Genomic DNA, 19,770 nt, shown 5'->3' on the forward strand with positions numbered 1-19,770 from the left:
GTTCCTTTTTGTAGCTTGTTAGACTCCCCAAGTATTTTATATATTCTCTAGTTATTTTTTTAAAAAATATGTGCCACGAATGTTTGTGGCAGCCCTTTTTGTAGTGGCTAGAAACTGGAAACTGAATGGATGTCCATCAGTTGGAGAATGGCTGAATAAATTATGGTATATGAAAATTATGGAATATTACTGTTCTGTAAGAAATGAACAGCAGGATGATTTCAGAAAGGCCTGGAGAGACTTACATGAACTGATGCTGAGTGAAATGAGCAGGACCAGGAGATCATTATATACTTCAACAACAATACTAGATGATGACCAGTTCTGATGGATCAGGCCATCCTCAGCAACGAGATCAACCAAATCATTTCTAATGGAGCAGTAATGAACTGAACTAGCTATACCCAGAAAAGAACTCTGGGAGATGACTAAAACCATTACATTGAATTCCCAATCCCTATATTTATGCACACCTGCATTTTTGATTTCCTTCACAAGCTAATTGTACAATAATTCAGAGTCTGATTCTTTTTGTACAGCAAAATAATGTTTTGGTCATGTATACTTATTGTGTATCTAAGTTATATTTTAATATATTTAACATCTACTGGTCATCCTGCCATTTAGGGGAGGGGGGGGGGGTAAGAGGTGAAAAATTGGAACAAGAGGTTTGGCAATTGTTAATGCTGTAAAGTTACCCATGTATATATCCTGTAAATAAAAGGCTATTAAATTTAAAAAAAAAAAAAATATGTGCCAGCACAGTAAAATTTATGGGACACAACCAAAGCAGTTCTTAGAATAATAATTTTATCACTAAAATAATATTATCAAAAGAGAGGAAATATAAGGCCAGCAAGGAGAAAGAGCTGGAACGTATCACCAAACTTTTTCTTGCCTTGCCACTGAGATAGCAGGAGCATGTTATCTAGTATGTTCCTTCTCTGACCTTGATAATGGAAAGGGAAGAAGAGACTAAATTGTTTTCCTTATTTTTGGACTTATTGATTTTTTTTAATAATTATAACTTTTTATTGATAGAGCCCATCCCTGGGTAATTTTTTACAACATTATCCCTTGCATTCACTTCTGTTCTGACTTTTCCCCTCCCTCCCTCCACCCCTTCTCCCAGAGGGCAAGCAGTCCTATACATGTTAAATATGTCACAGTATATCCTAGATACAATATGTGTGTGCAGAACCAAACAGTTCTCTTGTTGCACAGGAAAAATTGGATTCAGAAGGTGAAAATAACCCGGGAAGAAAAACAAAAATGCAAGCAGTTTACATTCATTTCCCAGTGTTCTTTCTTTGGGTGTAGCTGCTTCTGTCCATCGTTGATCAGTTGAAACTGAGTTAGATCTTTCTCTAGTTATTTTAAATCAAATTTCTTTTTATCTTTTCCTGTTGGATTTTGTCAAAGCTGATGATTTGTGTGGATTTATTTTTAGATCCTGGGACTTTACTGAAATTAGTTTGTTTTTTTTTTAATTTTATTGTCCCTAGAGATAGCAAGAATTGGAAATTAGGGGATAGAGTATACCTACATACAGGGGAATGACTGAACAAATTATAATATATAATTGTAATGTGGAAAATTATTACACTCTAAGAATTGATGAAAAGAATGGTTACAGAAAAACCTGTCAAGATTTATATGGACTGAAGCACAATGAAGGGTATAGAACCAAAAGAACAATTTATACAATAAAAACATTGTAAAGACAACAGCTTTGAAAAACTTAAGAACTCTGGTCAGTGACCAGATGAGTTGTAATGAAGAACATTACTCACCTCCTGACAGAAGTAAAAATGAGATGTGCATTTTTGAATTTGATAGGCATCAAACTTTATATTGCTTGAAAATGCATATTTGTTACAAGGATTTTCTTTTTCAATTTGGAAATTACAAGTGGGAAGGAGGGGGGCAGGATTAGCAATAGAGCTTCTTTCTCCCCCCCCAAAAAAGTGAGAAGAAAACTTAAAAAGAAAAGCAAGTTTTACATAATTAAGATTTGTAATTTCATGTATAATTCTCTCCTATTCCTCAATATTAATGGAAATGCCGGTTTTATTTGTTGTCTAGTGAGTTCAGAATTCCAAAATAAAATTTAATGGAAAAAATTAAAATAAAAACAAAACATTTCTCCCATAGAACTGGTGCACATTCTCCCACAAATAAACACTGCATTGATTGTTAGATACATTACACAAAAGAAACAAAAGGAAAGATACTTATATAAGAAACTCATATGATTAAAGTTCTCATGTATACATAAATGTCATAAAAACATATGTGTTCAGGGAATGTGTATAAAGGGGGAACACCTTTGACCTGACCTCCTCAACTTACTGCTTATTCTACTAGTCTCCATTGCCTCCTTGCCTCGGATGCTGCTTTGCTCCTTTAGAAAACAGAAGTTTTCACCAGTTTTATTACCTCAGTGTCTGGTTTCTTAAGATCTTCTATCTTCTGGGCAGGCAATCAGTCCCCCTGCCAAGTTCTTTAGGGAAAAAAGAGCGGGGTTGTCCCAGTTCACTAATCACTTTGGTCTTGGTCTTTTCTTTCTATTGTCTTCTGTCACAGGGATAGGTTCCCTGGGACAGAGATCTTACCCTACCCTACAATGACTAATTTACTCCCTAAATTTTTATTTTTTGAAGACTTTGCCATATGGCAGCAGTTATTTGCTTAATAATTACAAAGGGGTAGTTAAGGGTCCTCCAATTTTTGAAATCTTAGTCTCTCCTGTTTGCCCATGTAGAGCAATAGACAGGAAAAAAAGTTAAAAGGGCAAATGAAGCTCAGGAGCCAAGGTCTTTGTCCCTACTTAGCTATATCCCTGACCCCTTTATACATAGATGTAGTTTAAGTGTGAAAGAGATTTGTCCCTTCATATGTATAAAATGAAGTTATTCTTGTTTTCTTAATTCTCCTTCATTTATTTCTTTTGAGAAATCAGTCATCAACAAGTCACACAGTATTGTTTGGCTGAAGCTGTGGCAATAGAATCTGTCACAAGAGGATTGACTTTTCCCAATTGCTATACATAAAGGAGGCCGCAAAATGAATGGAAGCAGTTATTAAGCATTTATGTTTTGTCAAGAATTATTCTGAATGAGGGGAATACAAATAATAAATAAAGCAGTTCCTTCCATAGAGGGAAAATCTCAGGGAGGGTAAGAGGAGCCATAGGGGATCTAACTGATACATGCTTTCCACAGAAGTATTAGCATGGATTTGATTACAGTCTCCAGAGCAAGAGATGGAAAGGGAGGAAAGAGGTGCCATATATAAAAGGCAAATGGTAAGAAAATGGCCAGTCCAGGTGGAATATGATACATAATCTGAGACCTGTTAATTAAGTGTATCATTTGAGTTTGTGCTCACTCACTCACTAATCCATGGGGGAAATTTCCAAAATTGATTGGATTAAGTCCCCCAAAGCATGGCCTCATAAAGTTTAGTGGTCTAGAGAGTACAAATACAAAATCTTATGTTTGTCACTCAAAGCCCTTCATGACTTAACACTTCCTGTCTTTCCATTTTTCTTCTATCTTTCTTCCTGCTATGTACTCTTCAGTCCACAAAGCAAGACACCATCCCTTATCCTGGGCATTTTCTCTGTACATTCCCTATTCCTAAAATGTTCTCTTTTCTTTTCTTTGCCTACTGACCTCCTTGACTTCAAGTCTCAACTACAATCCCATCTACAAAAAGATTCTTCTTAATTCTGATGCCTTTCCTCTTTTGATTAATTCCTTCTTGTCCTGTAACTTTTGTACATAGCTCTTTGCTATCTCCTCCATTGGATTATGGCATGCTCCTTGAAGGCAGGGGCTGTCTTTTGCCTCTTTTTATATCCCTAGCACATAGCCAGGCACTTAATAAATGCTTATTGACTATTTGACTGCAACAGTAAGATGGATGCAGAAAGATGGACAATTGAATGAGACTAAAAAAGATTTTTTTTAATTTTTAAATGAAGGAATATCTCTATTTCATCTTCTCAATTCTATCCCTCCCCACCAAAACCCATTAAATTACCAATACCTTTAATAAACTATTACATTTTCCCTTTATTACTTATGCCAAAAACTAGGAATGCTCAAAGCACAGTAAATAATAATTTACAGTACAGTACAGTAAAATAAATTACACAGTAATAAGGGCTCATACTTAGAGGTTATTTTATATACAATATCTTCAGTAACTCCTACATCAGGTATTGCTATTTCTGTTTGGCAATGAAATCATATTTAAAGTTTATAACTTGGCCATTATTACACAATTAAGATTTAGTAGCGTCACACTAGTTTATATGTCATTAGACAAGTCATTTCTCATTTGTAAAATGAATAGGTTAGAATTGATAATCCTTCTGCCTGTAAACATACTCTGTTCTACATTCCTTTCCAACTCTGAAGTTTTATTTTATGATCGCAAATCCCTTCTCTCCCATTCTGTGACTTACTAAAAAATATCTTTATCAGAGGAGTTGATTCTATTAAATTATCATATCTTTGATTTTATGGAAATGAGCCTTCTAATAAAATCTGAGAGAAGCCTAATTGCGTCTCAAATAATTATTCAGACTTCCATGACCTGTTAGCAGGGATTAATTAGTAGGTCTCAAGTTAACAGCAGCCATATGTGTCAAGGGAAATTAGTGTTACCTCTCTACTTTTAAGTGGTCTTCAAGACATGAAAAATGAAGGGTCATTTTAGAAGTGTGCATCCTCAAAAAAGAAAATTTCACTGTCATTTTAGTGACCTGAAATGGTCATCTGCTAGTAAATGAGCCACAGTCAAAGATGATAGCTATAGATTTTTGGTTTTTCTTTTATCCTTGACTTTGATAGAGTTCCTCACCATAAAGCAGTGTATCTGTAATGTCATCTTGACTCTTAATGTCTTGTCTGATCTCATAGAAAAACCCCTTTGGAAAGATTTAGCAGCTGAATTAGGGGGGAATTGATTTGTGGTTCCAACAGAAGCTGCCACAGGCTAAGGAAAGCTGTATTAATCTTTGTGAGCAAACAATGAGGAGTTCCAATTTTACTGAACCCATTAACTACTCTGTGTATATGGTAATTGCTCCAGCTGCACAGGCTATGGAGGAAAAAAATACTCAAGTGACTGGGTCTTACAGAAGGTTCTATTGAAATCCTTCAAGGCCCAGCTGCAATGCTACCTTCTCCATGAGGCCTTCAGTGATCTCAAGAAGTGACCTCTCCTTCCTCAGGTCTCACAAAGCACTGTGCACTTCTGGTCTGTTTTTTATTATAGCTGTTTGTGTTCATCTTTTATACTAGACTGCATCCTCTAAAAGTCAGACCATATCTTATTTATCTTTCTATTTCATTCCTCGCCAAACACAGCACTTTGTACATAGTGGACAACAAAAAAAATGTTCTTTGAATTGCTAAATTTGGAGAGGTGTTTAAATCAAAGCAGCTATAATATCTTTTTTTTTTATAAAGAACATTAGGGACTATGACCCTATAAAAGAGCCTCCTTCCTTTCTTTATAGAAATGTGGGATAAGGAGGTGGACATTGCATATCCTATCAGATGTGGTCAGGATTTTGGCTGAACTGCTTTTTTTCCTCTCCTGTTTTTTATTCTTTGTACTAGTGAGTGACTCACTGAACTGGAAAGAAGGAAAGGCGGACCATATTAAGAAGTAAAGAGGACATTAAAAAAAACAAAAGTATCAATAAAATTCTTCTTTGGAAAATGGGAATTTTAAAAAATACTATTTCTTAAAGAGTGAAAAAGGCTCAGGGCTTGATTCTGTGAATCAATGGAAGTCAGTCATTACTGAGCTCAGACTTTAGAGGAAAACTAAAAAAAATCAGGTAGTACTGGCTCCAGAGCCAGGAGCTGGTGGTAATCATTTGTACAAATGAATGATCAAATTAAAGAATTTTAAATCTGGAAGGAAACTTAAAACATATAATGTTAGACCCAGAAATCACCACAGAGTGCATAGTTTCAGGGGCAGAACAGATCCTGGAACATAAATGGTTAGAATTAAAGGGATTTTAGAATCCAATCCTTTCATTGTAAAGAGGAAGAGTGAGGAAAAAAAGAGGAAGAGTGGGTAAGTGATTTAGGTCAAACACTAAGTAAATGGCAAATCCAGAATTAGAGCCCAAATCTCCCAATACCTAATTCAACATACCAGTATACTGTATCATGTACTACTGCTGCCTTCCTTGCCCTATGGCGTTAGAGATTGAAGCTGGGGATCATTTACAAAGGGAGATGATATATAAAACAGGACTTCTTAAACCTTTTCTACTCACAACTGCTTTTCACCCAAGAAATTTTTTGTAATCCAGGTATACAGACATATAAAATAGGTATGCAAACTAAACATTTACTGATAATAAATCATAATTTCAGTTTATTCACACATTTAATTATGAGAACCCAATAGGGGTTACAACCTACAATTTTAAGAAGCTGAAAATATAGAGGAACTCTAGAATAAGAAACCATTCTTAATATCACTCCCACCTCATTTTGTTTTTTTTGTCTGTACACAGAACATCTGAAGAAGCGTTTGGAAGATTACATGGCCCAATTTCCAAATGTAAGAATCCTCAGAACCAAGAAGAGGGAGGGACTCATAAGGACTCGGATGCTGGGGGCTTCAGTAGCCATTGGAGATGTCATTACATTTTTGGACTCACATTGTGAGGCTAATGTCAATTGGCTACCACCTTTACTAGGTAAAGAGACACAGCAATGTCCTGGGTGGTTGATTTCTAGAGAGTGAAGATAGGCTCTCAATATCTGGGTGCCTTCTTGACTTGTCTTTCTGCATGGACTGAATCAACAAAAATATTTATTGACCATACGTTGTGTTCCCAGACTGGTATTGGGCACCATGATGAATATATAAACAACTTACCATCTTGTTGGGAATTGCAGATTAATAGATCTGAAATTAAAGAGAAGGAAGGGAATACATAAAAAGGAAAGAAAGAAGGATGAAAGGTGGGAGAGATGAGAAGGTTCAATTCTTTGACTAGGAAATACTTAGAATGAGTCATTGAATTAACCATATTTCCCTCTTGAATAGGGTTTTATTGTTAATTGTACTTTAATAATAGTTCATGAAGTTACTATAAACTTAGTATTCCTGGATTTAAGCAACTTATTTTTATAGTTAGGGAGTTTATAATTGGCTGAATAATCATATTCAAGAAGTGAATCAGTGTCATCTGAAGGGAGGTCAAAGGAAAGCAAAGCTTGACTAGTAGGGAGCACGGGATTGGAAAAGCAAGTTTTTATTCCATATCTGTATCACTGATTTGGAGATTTGACCTCTTTAACAAATTTGTCAGTAACAGGGAATTAAGAAGTATTGTTATATATTGGAAGACAAAATGGAGGTCTAGAAAGATCAAAAAAGTGAAATAATGATTCAGAGTCCATTTCACAAGGATAAACAAAAAGTCCTAATCTTGGGCTCAGAAATCATAAGTTCAAGATATAGAAGATAGAGTTCAATATCTGTTTGGTGGGGGGGAGGGTGGTGAGGATGTTTATTAACTATGAGCTAATAATGGTTAGAAATGTATCAGGTTTTTAAAAATATATATAATGGGATAGTGTAGAGATGATGCTTGTTTTGGGTAGGAGATGGGACTAGATATCCCTTCAAATTCAAATCTTCTCTTATTCTATTATTATAAGTACTCTAGGAAATAAAAAAAAGGAAATGATGAAATCCTGGTTTATGGTAGCGGCAGTAAGTATGGAGAATAAATTTTTAAAATATTATATAGAAATAGTAGAAGGTCTTAGTGTTGAATATAGAGGAATGGAAGAAATCAGAGATCATGCTTATGTTTGCATGTCTGTTTAACAGATAGGAAAGTTGGCAAGAAAGCTATCTTGGTCAAATAAAGGTGATTTCAATTTAAAATATATTTAGTTTGAGATGAAGATATGCATTAGGCATTAGAATTCAAGCAAGGAACAGAGCTACAAAGCCAAGTTTTGGAGTCATTAGCATAGAACTCAATTGAAAGCATGAATTTTTCTACAAGTCAGAGAGTATTGAGAGTGAAGAATAGAAAATTAATGATTTGGCATTATAGAATCTTCCATGTTTAGGAGCTTAGGTAAGGAAAAAGAACCAATAAAGTATAATGGGGAATGTAGATATGCTTTCTAATACAATGCAGAAGAATATCTTGTCAACTACTTGTGAGTTTCTAGCCCCCAAAGTCCAATATTTCAGTATATTGAGTGAAAGATAAAGCCCACTATTTCTAGTGAACTTTGTTCATTTAATTAAACCCAGAGAACATATGCGTTCTGCCTCTCATTACAAAAAATACACACCATTAAATCGCATAATTTATATTGTTTTGGAAGAGCAAGACATTGTGGGGTCATTCAGTGACTCTTAAAAATAATTTAGTGGTCTGATACAAAGGTGAGCTTCTAGTCTACATTGTCCTTAGCTGTATTTCTATAGAAATATATGAGGGTAATTTTTATAATCAGCAAACATACATAGAAAAATTATTCTTATAGATATTTTTCATAAATATGTGTCATGGGTGTAGACATGTTTGTCTCCACACTAATATAAGAAGTGATGGGTGGGTCCATAGCTTTCATCCATAAAGCCATAATGTCTTTCTGCATAATTTAGACAGTCATCTTTTGAGACCCAAAGTAGAAGATAACTTCCAGGCCTGAAGAGTCAGTCATCCAATAGAAAACCACTATTAGAAAAATATATAATGATCTTTTACATTTCCCTAGTACTTTATGGCTTATAAAGCCCTTTTACATAAATTGGCTTGTTTGTTCCCCACAACAACCCTGTGAAATGAGTAATGCAATTATTTAGAAAAGGGAGAAAACTGAACAACAGCTCACTGATTTGCCTAAGGCCACATAGATGGTGAGAGAACTAGAACTCAAATCCAGGTTTTCCAACAGTTCTAGTATTCTTTGCATTAGTTCTCCCCCTTTCCAATAAGAAGCTCAGCTTACACCAGCCCGAACATATCAGAAGGAAAGACTACAGAATATTGGCATAACTTTTGAAGCAATGGTCTAATCCCTCATGACAATTCCTCTGCATCTGATAATTTAGAGTAAGTTTCCTAGATGTATTTGTTTGAGATACCCTTTGATACATCACCTGGATAAATCAAAACACTATTTTATAGATACTTCTTCAGATAGGTAATTTGTACTGGAGGTCCCATTAATATAGTTTATAAAACACCTTCCTTAAAATAGCACTATGAGTTAGAGAACTCTCTTATCTTAATTATCACCATTATTATTATATCTGTTTCATAAATGAGTAAACTGAGGCTCAGAGAGGATTAATGACTGCCCATAGCCACATATAGTTATAACAACTACTTGAAGCCTCTCTGGTATTATGCCAGCCAATTGAGTTAACAAAATTAAAACATAAGACAAATTCAGGTGTTAGTTGAATTGCACAGGGAAATTATTTTTAAGATACCTATAGGTAGTATAAATCTCCATGATAAAAAGGATCTGCATTTGTTACCTAATAAATGTTTCTTGGCCTCTTCAGACCGTATCGCTTCGAACCGAAAGACCATCGTGTGCCCAATGATTGACGTGATTGATAATGATCACTTTGGGTATAAGACACAGGCAGGAGATGCTATGCGGGGAGCATTTGACTGGGAGATGTATTACAAGAGGATTCCCATCCCTCTGGAATTGCAGAAATCTGATCCCAGTGATCCATTTGAGTAAGTGTGTGAAACAGTCTACTTATTTGAGTTTGACCAAAGTTCTTGCCACTCTGCCAGCAAATCAAAAAATTGTAATATCGTAAATTTAGAGTTGGGATATGAGACATTATCAAGCTTAAACTCTTTATCTTTCAAATAAGAAAACTGAGGCCCAGAGAGGTTAAATGATTTTTGTTCAGGATCATAAATCAAGTTAAGTGTCTTGAGGAGGGATTTAAACTCAGTCTTCCTGACTCCAAGTCCAGTACCATTCTGTGCCTCAAATCAGTTAACAAAGTATCTTCTTCAACTAATACCTAATATAGTTAGTTTACAAGCAGATGTTTGGGATCTGCTAATTGAGTTTAAAGTTGGCAGTTGGCCCAGCAGATCTCTAATCTATGGTATCATCGTTTTGTTGGGCCTCTCAGTATTTATGATAGCAGTGTCTCCTTCGCTGCCTTTTTCAGAACTTTTTATAGTCAACAATACAGCTCTTTCTCAATGTCCAACATATTGATGTTTAAGGAGATGAAAAATAACTACTTTTCAGAAATAAAAGGGAGCTACCACCACCACCCCCCAGTCTAGTGAGTGATGTCTCCTCTTTTTGTAGCCTGACTGCGCTCATCATTCATAAAAGGGACCCCAGAAGTCATCTCATCCTATTCCCTCCCCTTCTCAAATATCCTTAACAGAATGGATGCAAGTCAAGTTCTGTTTGATCAGTTCTGGGACAAGTTGTTCATGATCTTTCAAGATAACCCAAACCCATTGCTGGAGAATTATAATTGTCAGGAAGTTCTTTCTTATATTCAGTGAAATTTGCCTCCTGGTAACTTTCCTTTATTATTTCTAGTTCTGCCTTTTAGGATTAAGAAAAACAGTTCTGACTCCTCGTCATATGATAGTTTTTCAAATACTTGAAGACAGAGGTCTATGTCTCTTCTTGACACAAAATATCTTTAATTCCTTTAATCCATCATCTTAGAAATTCCTGCTTCCCATTTTCCTTCATTCAAAGTAGGTAGAATGCCATTTTTAGAGCGTTCAGTGTTTTACCCATTTGGTTCTCCCATAGTCTATATCAGTGGTGTCAAACACTGTGGAGTACATCCTGAACCAGATTAAAATGTAATCCAAAAATGTTTAACATAATAAATAAAAATACAATAAAACATTTATAACATTACATTTTAAAACTAAGTCAACATATGGCCCATAAGAATCTGTACATGTGGACTAGTGGCCTCTGTTTCTATTTGAGTCTTGCCACCACTAGTCTACATCATAATTTACATAAGAATATGTTAAAATTCAGTTGCCTAGAATACTTACAACATATATTGTTCTGGTGACTTGAATTTTATGGGAATTGAAAGTTAATTTTAACCGTAGTTGTTGGAATCTTTGTAAAACATCTGAGACTATTTTCCCATCTTAATTAGCAGTTTTAGTATATGAGTGCCAATCATTGGTGATTAGGGATCTTACAGAGGCTGTGACTCATAATGATAATAACAATACTCATTTCTGCACTACTTTATATTTTACAAAGCACTTTTCCCCAATAACCCATGAGATAAATAGTGTAAGCATCATTACCCCTATTTCACCAAAGAGTAAACTGAGTTTCAGAGAGGGAAGATGACTGACAATAAAGCTTAGTCTTCTAATTTAAGACACTTTTTTCTCTTATACCTCTCATAATTCTGGTCCTTAATTAAGGCTATGTAACACTGCAGCTGATGCTTCAAAAGGCATATGAGATTGAGTAGCATGTATAGTAATCTCAGAAAGTAATTATATAGGTATCTTTATCTTTGATCAACAGGTAGATACCTATATATGTGTACATATGGATGATAATAATAAAACCTAATAATCATTATCATAATAGCTAACATTTATATATTGTTTATTATGTCCCAAACACTGTGCTAAGCGCTTTGCCATGAGTCTCATTTGATACTCACAATAACCCCACTTTACAGATGAGGGAACTGAAGCAAAGGTTAAAAGTGACCCATCCAGAGTCACACAGATTGTAAGTGCCAGAGGTCACATTTGAATTCATTTCTTCTTAACTCCAGATCTGGCACCCTATACGCAGTGCCACCTAGTTGCCCGATATATACCTGCATAGCAAATAAAAATATATCTTACATAAATCTCTTTCAATATAAACATCAGAATATGTAAAGTTAAACTTTTGTTATAAGGAAAAAAATCAGTTAATTGAAAGTACTCACAAGTTGAGAGACTGTCAGAGCTGGAAAGTATCTTAGAGTTTGTGTCTGCTTCTGATTCAACATCTTAGAAAAGGTACACATTCACAATGAGGCAAATCAAAGAATTGGGAAACCATGCCATGGCCTGGTATTAAATGGGATGGAAGATCTATTTTCAAGTATTTTGAAGGACTGAAATAGAGATGAAGGTAGTGGGTAAAAGTGGAAAAGGAAGAGATTTACACTTGATGTAAAGAAAAAAAGTCCTTATCATGAAAGCTGTCTGAACGTAGAATGGGCTGATCCAGGAAACAATACGATTTCAGTGTTGCTATTACAAGGTTGGGAATATGTCCCAATTTGCTGTGAATGATATAGAAAGAGTTTCTGGTCAAGTAGTACAAGGTGAACTAGATAGAACTCTGAGGTCCTTTCTGATTTTATAGTTTTGAGTTCATTGAATTGTAAGATCATAGGAAACAGTAAAGGTTTCTAGACTAGCCTCTCATTTTGATGAGAAAAAAATGAAAGCCCCAAGAGGGAAAATAAATTGCTGAATTTCACACAGTACTAGCATTTAATTAATGGCAGAAGTATTCTTTTCTCCTGACTTTCTGATGGGGAATTAGATAGATATCCCTATAAAGAAGAAATAACACATAAAATAGGATGTTCCTGCTTTTAGAGAGGAGACAGATTAAGCCCAAGAAGGTTATGACTTGGCTAAAGTCACAAAATAAGTTAAAGATGAGACTAAAATTAGAACCACGTCTAACTCTGGGTGCAGTGCTCCCTTCAGGATGGTTTACCTTTTGGAAGGATACTCTCTGTCATGGACCCTTTTTTGGGCTGTAAATAGTAGTGTTGCTGTGTGAAGTCTCAGTTTATAAAGCATCAGGCCTGAAGTCAGGAAGACTCCTCTTGAGTTCAAATCTGGCCTCAAACACTTCATTATGTGACACTGGGCATCTTACTTAACCCTGTTTGCCTTAGTTTATTCCTCTGTAAAAGGAGCTAGAGAAGGAAATGGCAAACCACTCCAGTGCCTTTATCAAGAAAACCCCAAGGAGGAACATGAAGAGACAGACATGACTGAACAATGACATTTTGATTTGAGAATTTATTTTTCAAGGGGGTGGTTCAGAACAAAATAGCTTTAAGGCTATGGGATGGTGACTTTTACGGGACTGTCTGTGCATTTCAGTTATGTGTCATGTTGAGACCCATTTCCTCCTGACAGGTCTCCTGTAATGGCTGGAGGACTATTTGCTGTGGATCGAAAGTGGTTCTGGGAATTGGGAGGGTACGATCCTGGCCTGGAGATCTGGGGTGGAGAACAGTATGAAATCTCCTTTAAGGTGAGCAACTGTCTCTCAAAGTCCTTTCGTCCTTAGAATCAATCAGCACTGCAATGCAATAGCCAGCTGGGTACATGTCTGAGCCTACCCACCCTCTGGCATGTATAAAAGATGCCAGACTCCCAAGGGTCAGTCAGCCCCAGTGACCAGACAAGATTCCTTATTTCTGGTCATCCTTTTTCTGGTCCCAAACTACCTTTTAATTCAGTTCAATTTGTTATGCATTTATTCTGGGCAAGGCACTGTGCTAAGTACAATCTAGTTTTATTTCTTGTCACCCTTTTTCAAGTATTCTTTCTCTCCATTAAGTTGGATCATTCTCCATACTCTGAACATTTGGAACTTCCATGCCTTCCTTTCTCTCTCATTCAATGATCTCAGAGATCATTTCCAAGGGGTTTTTTATATCCTCCAGAATCAGACACAGTGCTATACTCATAGTAAATACTTGAAAAATATTGACGGAAAGAGAGGAGAATGGAAGGAAGGATGGCAGAATCAAGAAGCAAAAATATGGAATGTTTTGAGATTGATTCATGAAGAATACAGATCCCATAGTTGTGGTGATTGTTTTATGTATTTTCCCTATGATATGGCAGTCTTCATACATTTCTCTTTTTTTTTTTTTCAGAATCAACAGTTTGTTTCAGTAGCCTATTTTGGAGCTATCATGATTGCATGCATTATCTTCTTATCTTCATCCTTTCTTTCAACTTAATTTTAACCTTTGCTCTAACAATTTATTGCTCTAATTGTATGAAAATAGTCAAATCTGAAAGAACTCCCACATTGACAAACAGCCTTCCTATCTGTTAAAAGAGTCAGTTTCGTTTTTCTCTTGTATTCTTTGGTATTCACAAGGCCTTCCAATGGTCTTCATAAAAGAAATATTTATAATATGGTGGCGTGACTTCTAGATATTCTGTAAGCCTTTGCCCTCTTTTCTTTTTCCTATACCATACTTTCCAAAACATCTTTTACCATCTTGCTTTGAGTCACCTTCAATTTAAAACTACAAAGTATCAAAATATGTATTGACTTAGTTTAGAGTAGGGGTTATTAATCTAGGCTCAGTGAACTTGTTTAGTCACTTTTTTAAAAAAATTTTCTTTGGTTTCCTTTGTAATTTTTTTTTATTTTGTGTATTAAAAATATTCTGAGAAGAGATCCATAGGCTTTACCAAATTATTAAAGGGGGATGCATGATACAAAAAAATGTTAACAAACCTTGTCGTAAATGATCTTATCCAATTCTTCATAGAATTTTTCTGTCTACTCATCATTTACAACAGATATTAGTACATAAATTATAATTACCTTCATGGTAATTTTCTTGCCTTATTTATAAATACCACAAGGGTGGTGAAGCATCCCATGAAGTGATGTGTTCAGTGGTCCTCAGGTACAAGATGAAACCAGGTCCAACAGTTCCTTTATTCAGCTCTCCAAGGATAACTTGTGAGTCATGCTTATGTTTAGTTGAAACTCCTGATTATATTTATGTTAATATCATTGATATTATTTCAGTGATATATTGAGTCACTGAATAGATGAATTCAGTATATAAATCTCCCTTACAAATTGAATGTAATTTTTTTTTCATTAATGTACCAACTAGGTCGGGCAGCTAGGTAATACAGAGGATAGAGTACCATGCCTGGAGTTAGGAAGACACTCTTCATGAGCTCAAATTTGACTTGCTGTGTGACAAGGCTTTTAGCCCTATATGTCTCAGTTCCTCATCTGTAAAATGAGCTGGAGAAAGAAATGGCAAACCACTCCAGCATCTTACCCCAAATTAGATACAAAAAGAGTCAAATATAATAAAATGAATCAACAACAAATCAACTAGGTCATTGAGAGAAGATCCCACACTTCAAGTACCAGTAGTTAAATTATTGTACATAGGTAGATTAAAATCGCTGTCTTCTTTTCCACCCTTTCCCCACCTTCACTTTGAAACTGAATAAAAATGGTAGTACACAAAACCAAGAGCCATTTTGCATTTTTACTCTTGTAAGAGCCACCAAGCCAAAGAATTCATCACTAAAGGATGAGCATGTTGGTGATGAACATCTCTATACTTAACTGTACTAGTACTTGGACAGCAGATACAATCTCTCTTCATTACCAAATTCAGAACTTTCCTACTTTGGTAGAACCTGCCAGAGCTTGTGTTCTACCAGAATAGACTTTGAGAACCAAGGGTCACTTTCATGCCATGATAACAAATTGGAGTGGGATTTTAGTACCTTAAAATATAAAGCATAAAGAAACTGAAAATTAGGTGCAGGGAAATAATTGAATAAGTTATGGTATATGAATGTAATGGAATATTATTGTTCTGTAAGAAATTACCAGCAGGATGATTTCAGAGAGACCTGGAGAGACTTAAATGAACTGCTGCTAAGTGAAATGAGTAGAACCAAGAGATCATTGTACACAGTAACAACAAGATTATATGATAATCAACTGAAGTGATTCAAGACAATTTCAGTAGCCTTGTGATGGAAAGTGCTATTTGCATCCTAGAGAGAACTATGGAGACTTAAGGTGGATTAAAGCATAGTGTATACACACACACACACACACACACACACACACACACACACACACACACCTCTGCTTTTGCTCTTTAAACTTGAGGTACATAAAATCTTGGTAGAGATGAAGTCCTGGGATTCTGATGAAATTTAAAGCAATAAGATAAAACTGGGAGTGAATCACTGCATTTTGACCAGTGCCCTTCAAGTCTTTCTATATTGTGAATAAATTGAAAGGGATTTCTTCATCAAAAGAGTTTTCAAACGGAATAATTTCATTCTGGCTTTTAAAAGAGATTTCTCTAATTATATTTGTCAAGCAATTATGAAGAAGCAAATGGTATTTTTCTCCACATTATTTACAGAAGACTAATTGATGAAGCTGTATTTTTTCTGTCTCATGTGATTTGGGAAAGTAAGCAAACTTGTTTCTATTTGATCCAGTTATCTTTTTTTAGTTTAATGGGAAAAAAATTATCATGCTCCTTCCTGGGCCTTTATGAAACACTTTTCTTTTTCTCCTTTTATTTTTCTTTTTCTCCTCCCTTTAAAACTACACATTTCTAATGCCTTATGACAACATCAAGGTGTCCTTTGTCTTTCCAGTATCCCATCAGACACCTGCCTAGTCTGTGGGGGATGAGGCAAGTTCATTCGTTTCTCCACCACTCCAGATAAATCTTGTGTGTCCTGTTTCAGGCCAGAAGTAGTCATTTATAGAGAGCAAAACTTACTCAAATTAATTTCTTTTTTTTTTTCCTGGGGAGCAAGAATGGAGGCTCTTCCTGCAAGGTCCTATGTATTTTCAGAAATTTAGATGGGGTCATATTTAGCAGAGAGTAAAGAATTGATCATTGATCCTTATATTTCTAAAAGAGAGAAGTCTTGATGAAGAAGACTTAGAGATTAAATTGATAAGAGCATGAATTTTCAAGAGAATCTTCAGCCTCTTTAGGAGGACTACTGCACTGGCAATCAAAGAGCCATCCTAGATGGAGAATAGCTAAGTAACAGTCTAGCTCTTAATATCTTTACTTTCCTATTTAAAGCAGACACATTTGCTTTACTCTTCTAGAGTTTCAAGTACCAGAAATACCTTTTACTTAACAGTAGTATAACTGAAAGATCATCTGATTAGGACTCAAAGTCCAGAGATCTAGACTTGATCTTTCTCTTCCTAGCTTTGAAACTATGGTTGGAGTTAATTGCATTTTTTAAAGTTTCTCTTTCTTTAGCTATAAAATATAGATAATAATACCTTATTCACAAGATTGTTTCAGGAATAAGAGATGATGATGAGAACAATAATAGCTTACATTTACATGGCTCTTTGCATTAGAAAAGATATGAAAGAAATGTGTGCTTCCAGCATCAACTGTACTAAATAACTCATGTGCCTATGACACTTTATGGTTTACAATAATTCATTCAGTGACTCTTAATAGTTCTCTAAGTAAATTATGCCAATATTATTTTGTTCATTATATAGATAAGGAAATTGATACTTGGGTGCAGTGATTTAACCAGAGTGTGTAAGAGCGAGAACTCTGACTTCAAATTCAGGCTTATTCCACCATAGTAGGATGACATCTGAAGACCCTTCCAACTCTTGGTTCAGTTACTTCCCCCACTGGATTCAGTTAGCTTTCCTGTGTTTAGTACTCCCTAAACAACCAGCTATCTTACAAATTATTTTCCTTGAGACTTAAGAACTAAAACTTCCCTCCCTCCTCTCACTACAGTAAAGTTTCTTTTATTGCAGTATTCTTCTTCTTCAGACTCTTGACAGATGATGTGAAAATCCTTAATGATCTCCAGGTCTTCAGAGATCAAGCTCCAACAGCTCAGATTTCAATTTTGTGGATTTGATTCCCCTTTAGACAAGCTGGGTTGTATAGTTCCACTTTCTTTGTTTGTTAAACTTTAGAATTTCAGTAGATCCAGAGCTACTTAGCTAATTAACCATCGGGCATTATGACAATTCTGTGTTCACAAAGAATAGAAACATTGTCCATCAATCATCCTAATGATGTGGAAAGAGCACTGAATAGGGAACCAGAAGACCCAAAAATTAGTCCCAGTCCTGCCATTGATTTACTGTTAGCTTAAGCAAGATGAGTATTTTAAAATGTCAAAGCTAAAAGGGATATTAGAATGTAGTAGAGATGATCTTGGAGCAGGAAAATAGAGATGATCAGAATGGGAAGAGACTCAGTTGCCTAAAGCACAGAGATAATCCAACTGCCTGTCTGGGTTACAGGTGAAGAAACCAAAACAGAGAAAGAAAAAGTGATTTATCCAAGATCATGAGGTCAAGCAAGACTGAGTCAAGGCTAAAAGAGAGGGCTACTACTGATGCCCAATCTTTTACTTTCTCCTCCTATATTTCTCCTTTTCTCAAAGAAGATTTCCTCTTATTATTATAAAAATCTTCCTTCCCCCTGCATCTTGCCCATTTTTGACATGTGTGCTTACTATTGCCTTTCTATTTTGATGATTGTCAGATGCCATCCTCAGTTCAAGACAACATAAACCAACAGGGCTTGCCCTTGAATGGATAAAATTTATAGAGAATGCTGCAGGTCAAATGTCCAGCCAACTGCTATCTGCTTTCTGTTATGTATATTTGTTTGTAGTAAGCTCCATCCATTAGCTAGTCCCTCATGGTGACCTTGGTTATCCTAGTTCTTCACAAGCCAATACCATCCCTGAATAAGTTTTGGCCTCTGACCAATTGAACCATTTGCCCATTCATCCTGATGGTGAGTTGCCAAAGCCACAAACCATTGTTCTCCTAAAACAGTATTTTTAAATGATAGGGGTATTTTTTAATATACAGTTAAAACTACAAAAGCAACATTATAATTGAAGTAAAGCCAGATCTTTTCCCCTCTTCTTTATAAATTATTTTCCTTTGCTGCTTTAATCTTAAACTAATCTCATATTTTATTTTTTAAAATCCTGTTTACTCATCTATAAAAGGAGAGGCAATAATACTTAATCTACCTCAGGCATATTGGGAGAAAAAAGCATTGGAACCATGCAGCACTATAAGAATGTACTCTGCTAACCTCTGAATTGTTTTGTACATTTGGTTCCTACATATTAGTCATGTCTAGGTTGACCAGGATGAGTTATGTAAAATTTAAAAGCTGAGCCTTCAACAGATAAGAATAACCATGAACAGGACTGGAGGAGTGGAATCAGTGAAGACAGTATATAAAGCTGATGGTTCATATCAGTGAGGAAATCCATTGAGAATGGAATACCATGCCTTTGAAAATAAGAAACAGTGGGAATTGGGCATATGGACAAGTTTAGTACCGACAAAAAGAATAGGGTTAATGTAAGTACTCCTTCCCCCTGGATGGCATTAAGAGAATAGATAGGGAGGGAGCACTGTAGGGCTACACTCTGGCCAGAACCGGAGACCATTTCTCATTACCTCACAAATCTTACTATTTAAAATGAGCTTCCCATTTCTCCCCTTTTACCAACAGGGAGACACAAATAGGCTACCTAGCAGAACTTCCTAACTCTCCCAGGAAAGACAAAGATGAGATACCACTTCCTGGACTCAGCCCCAAATTGGGAGCATTGTACAGAAATCACCCTGACTTACCAAAACAGATGGTGGGGGGAGAATTCCCAGTGCTGTGGGCAAATAGGTCTCTGTTCACACCATAAGTCAATCAATACTTCTTAATGATAATTTTCCTCATCTGAATAGAGGCAAGCTTCTAAGTTAGATCATCAAGGCCAGACTGGGAAGATGTTGATCTGTTTAGGCTATTTGGGAAGGGGGAAAGTCCTGACCCATAAGAATCCTTACCACTTAATGTTTATCCTCCTATTAGTGTCTACAAATTCATAATTTCTCAGTC

General features: G+C 35.7%; 1 protein-coding gene across 1 annotated transcript in view; it reads left to right on the forward strand.

Annotated features, from left to right (window-relative positions):
• GALNT10 (polypeptide N-acetylgalactosaminyltransferase 10) overlaps positions 1 to 19,770 on the forward strand; it is a 152,705-nt gene that overhangs the window by 113,528 nt on the left and 19,407 nt on the right. Inside the window, exons 5-7 of the mRNA XM_031953573.1 lie at positions 6,554 to 6,739; positions 9,589 to 9,772; positions 13,226 to 13,343. Of these exons, the coding sequence (XP_031809433.1) occupies positions 6,554 to 6,739; positions 9,589 to 9,772; positions 13,226 to 13,343 (488 nt within the window). The remainder of the gene's footprint in view (positions 1 to 6,553; positions 6,740 to 9,588; positions 9,773 to 13,225; positions 13,344 to 19,770) is intronic.

The sequence above is a fragment of the Sarcophilus harrisii genome, chromosome 2 (genome assembly GCF_902635505.1).
Source record: "Sarcophilus harrisii chromosome 2, mSarHar1.11, whole genome shotgun sequence".
Taxonomy (NCBI): Eukaryota; Metazoa; Chordata; class Mammalia; order Dasyuromorphia; family Dasyuridae; genus Sarcophilus; species Sarcophilus harrisii.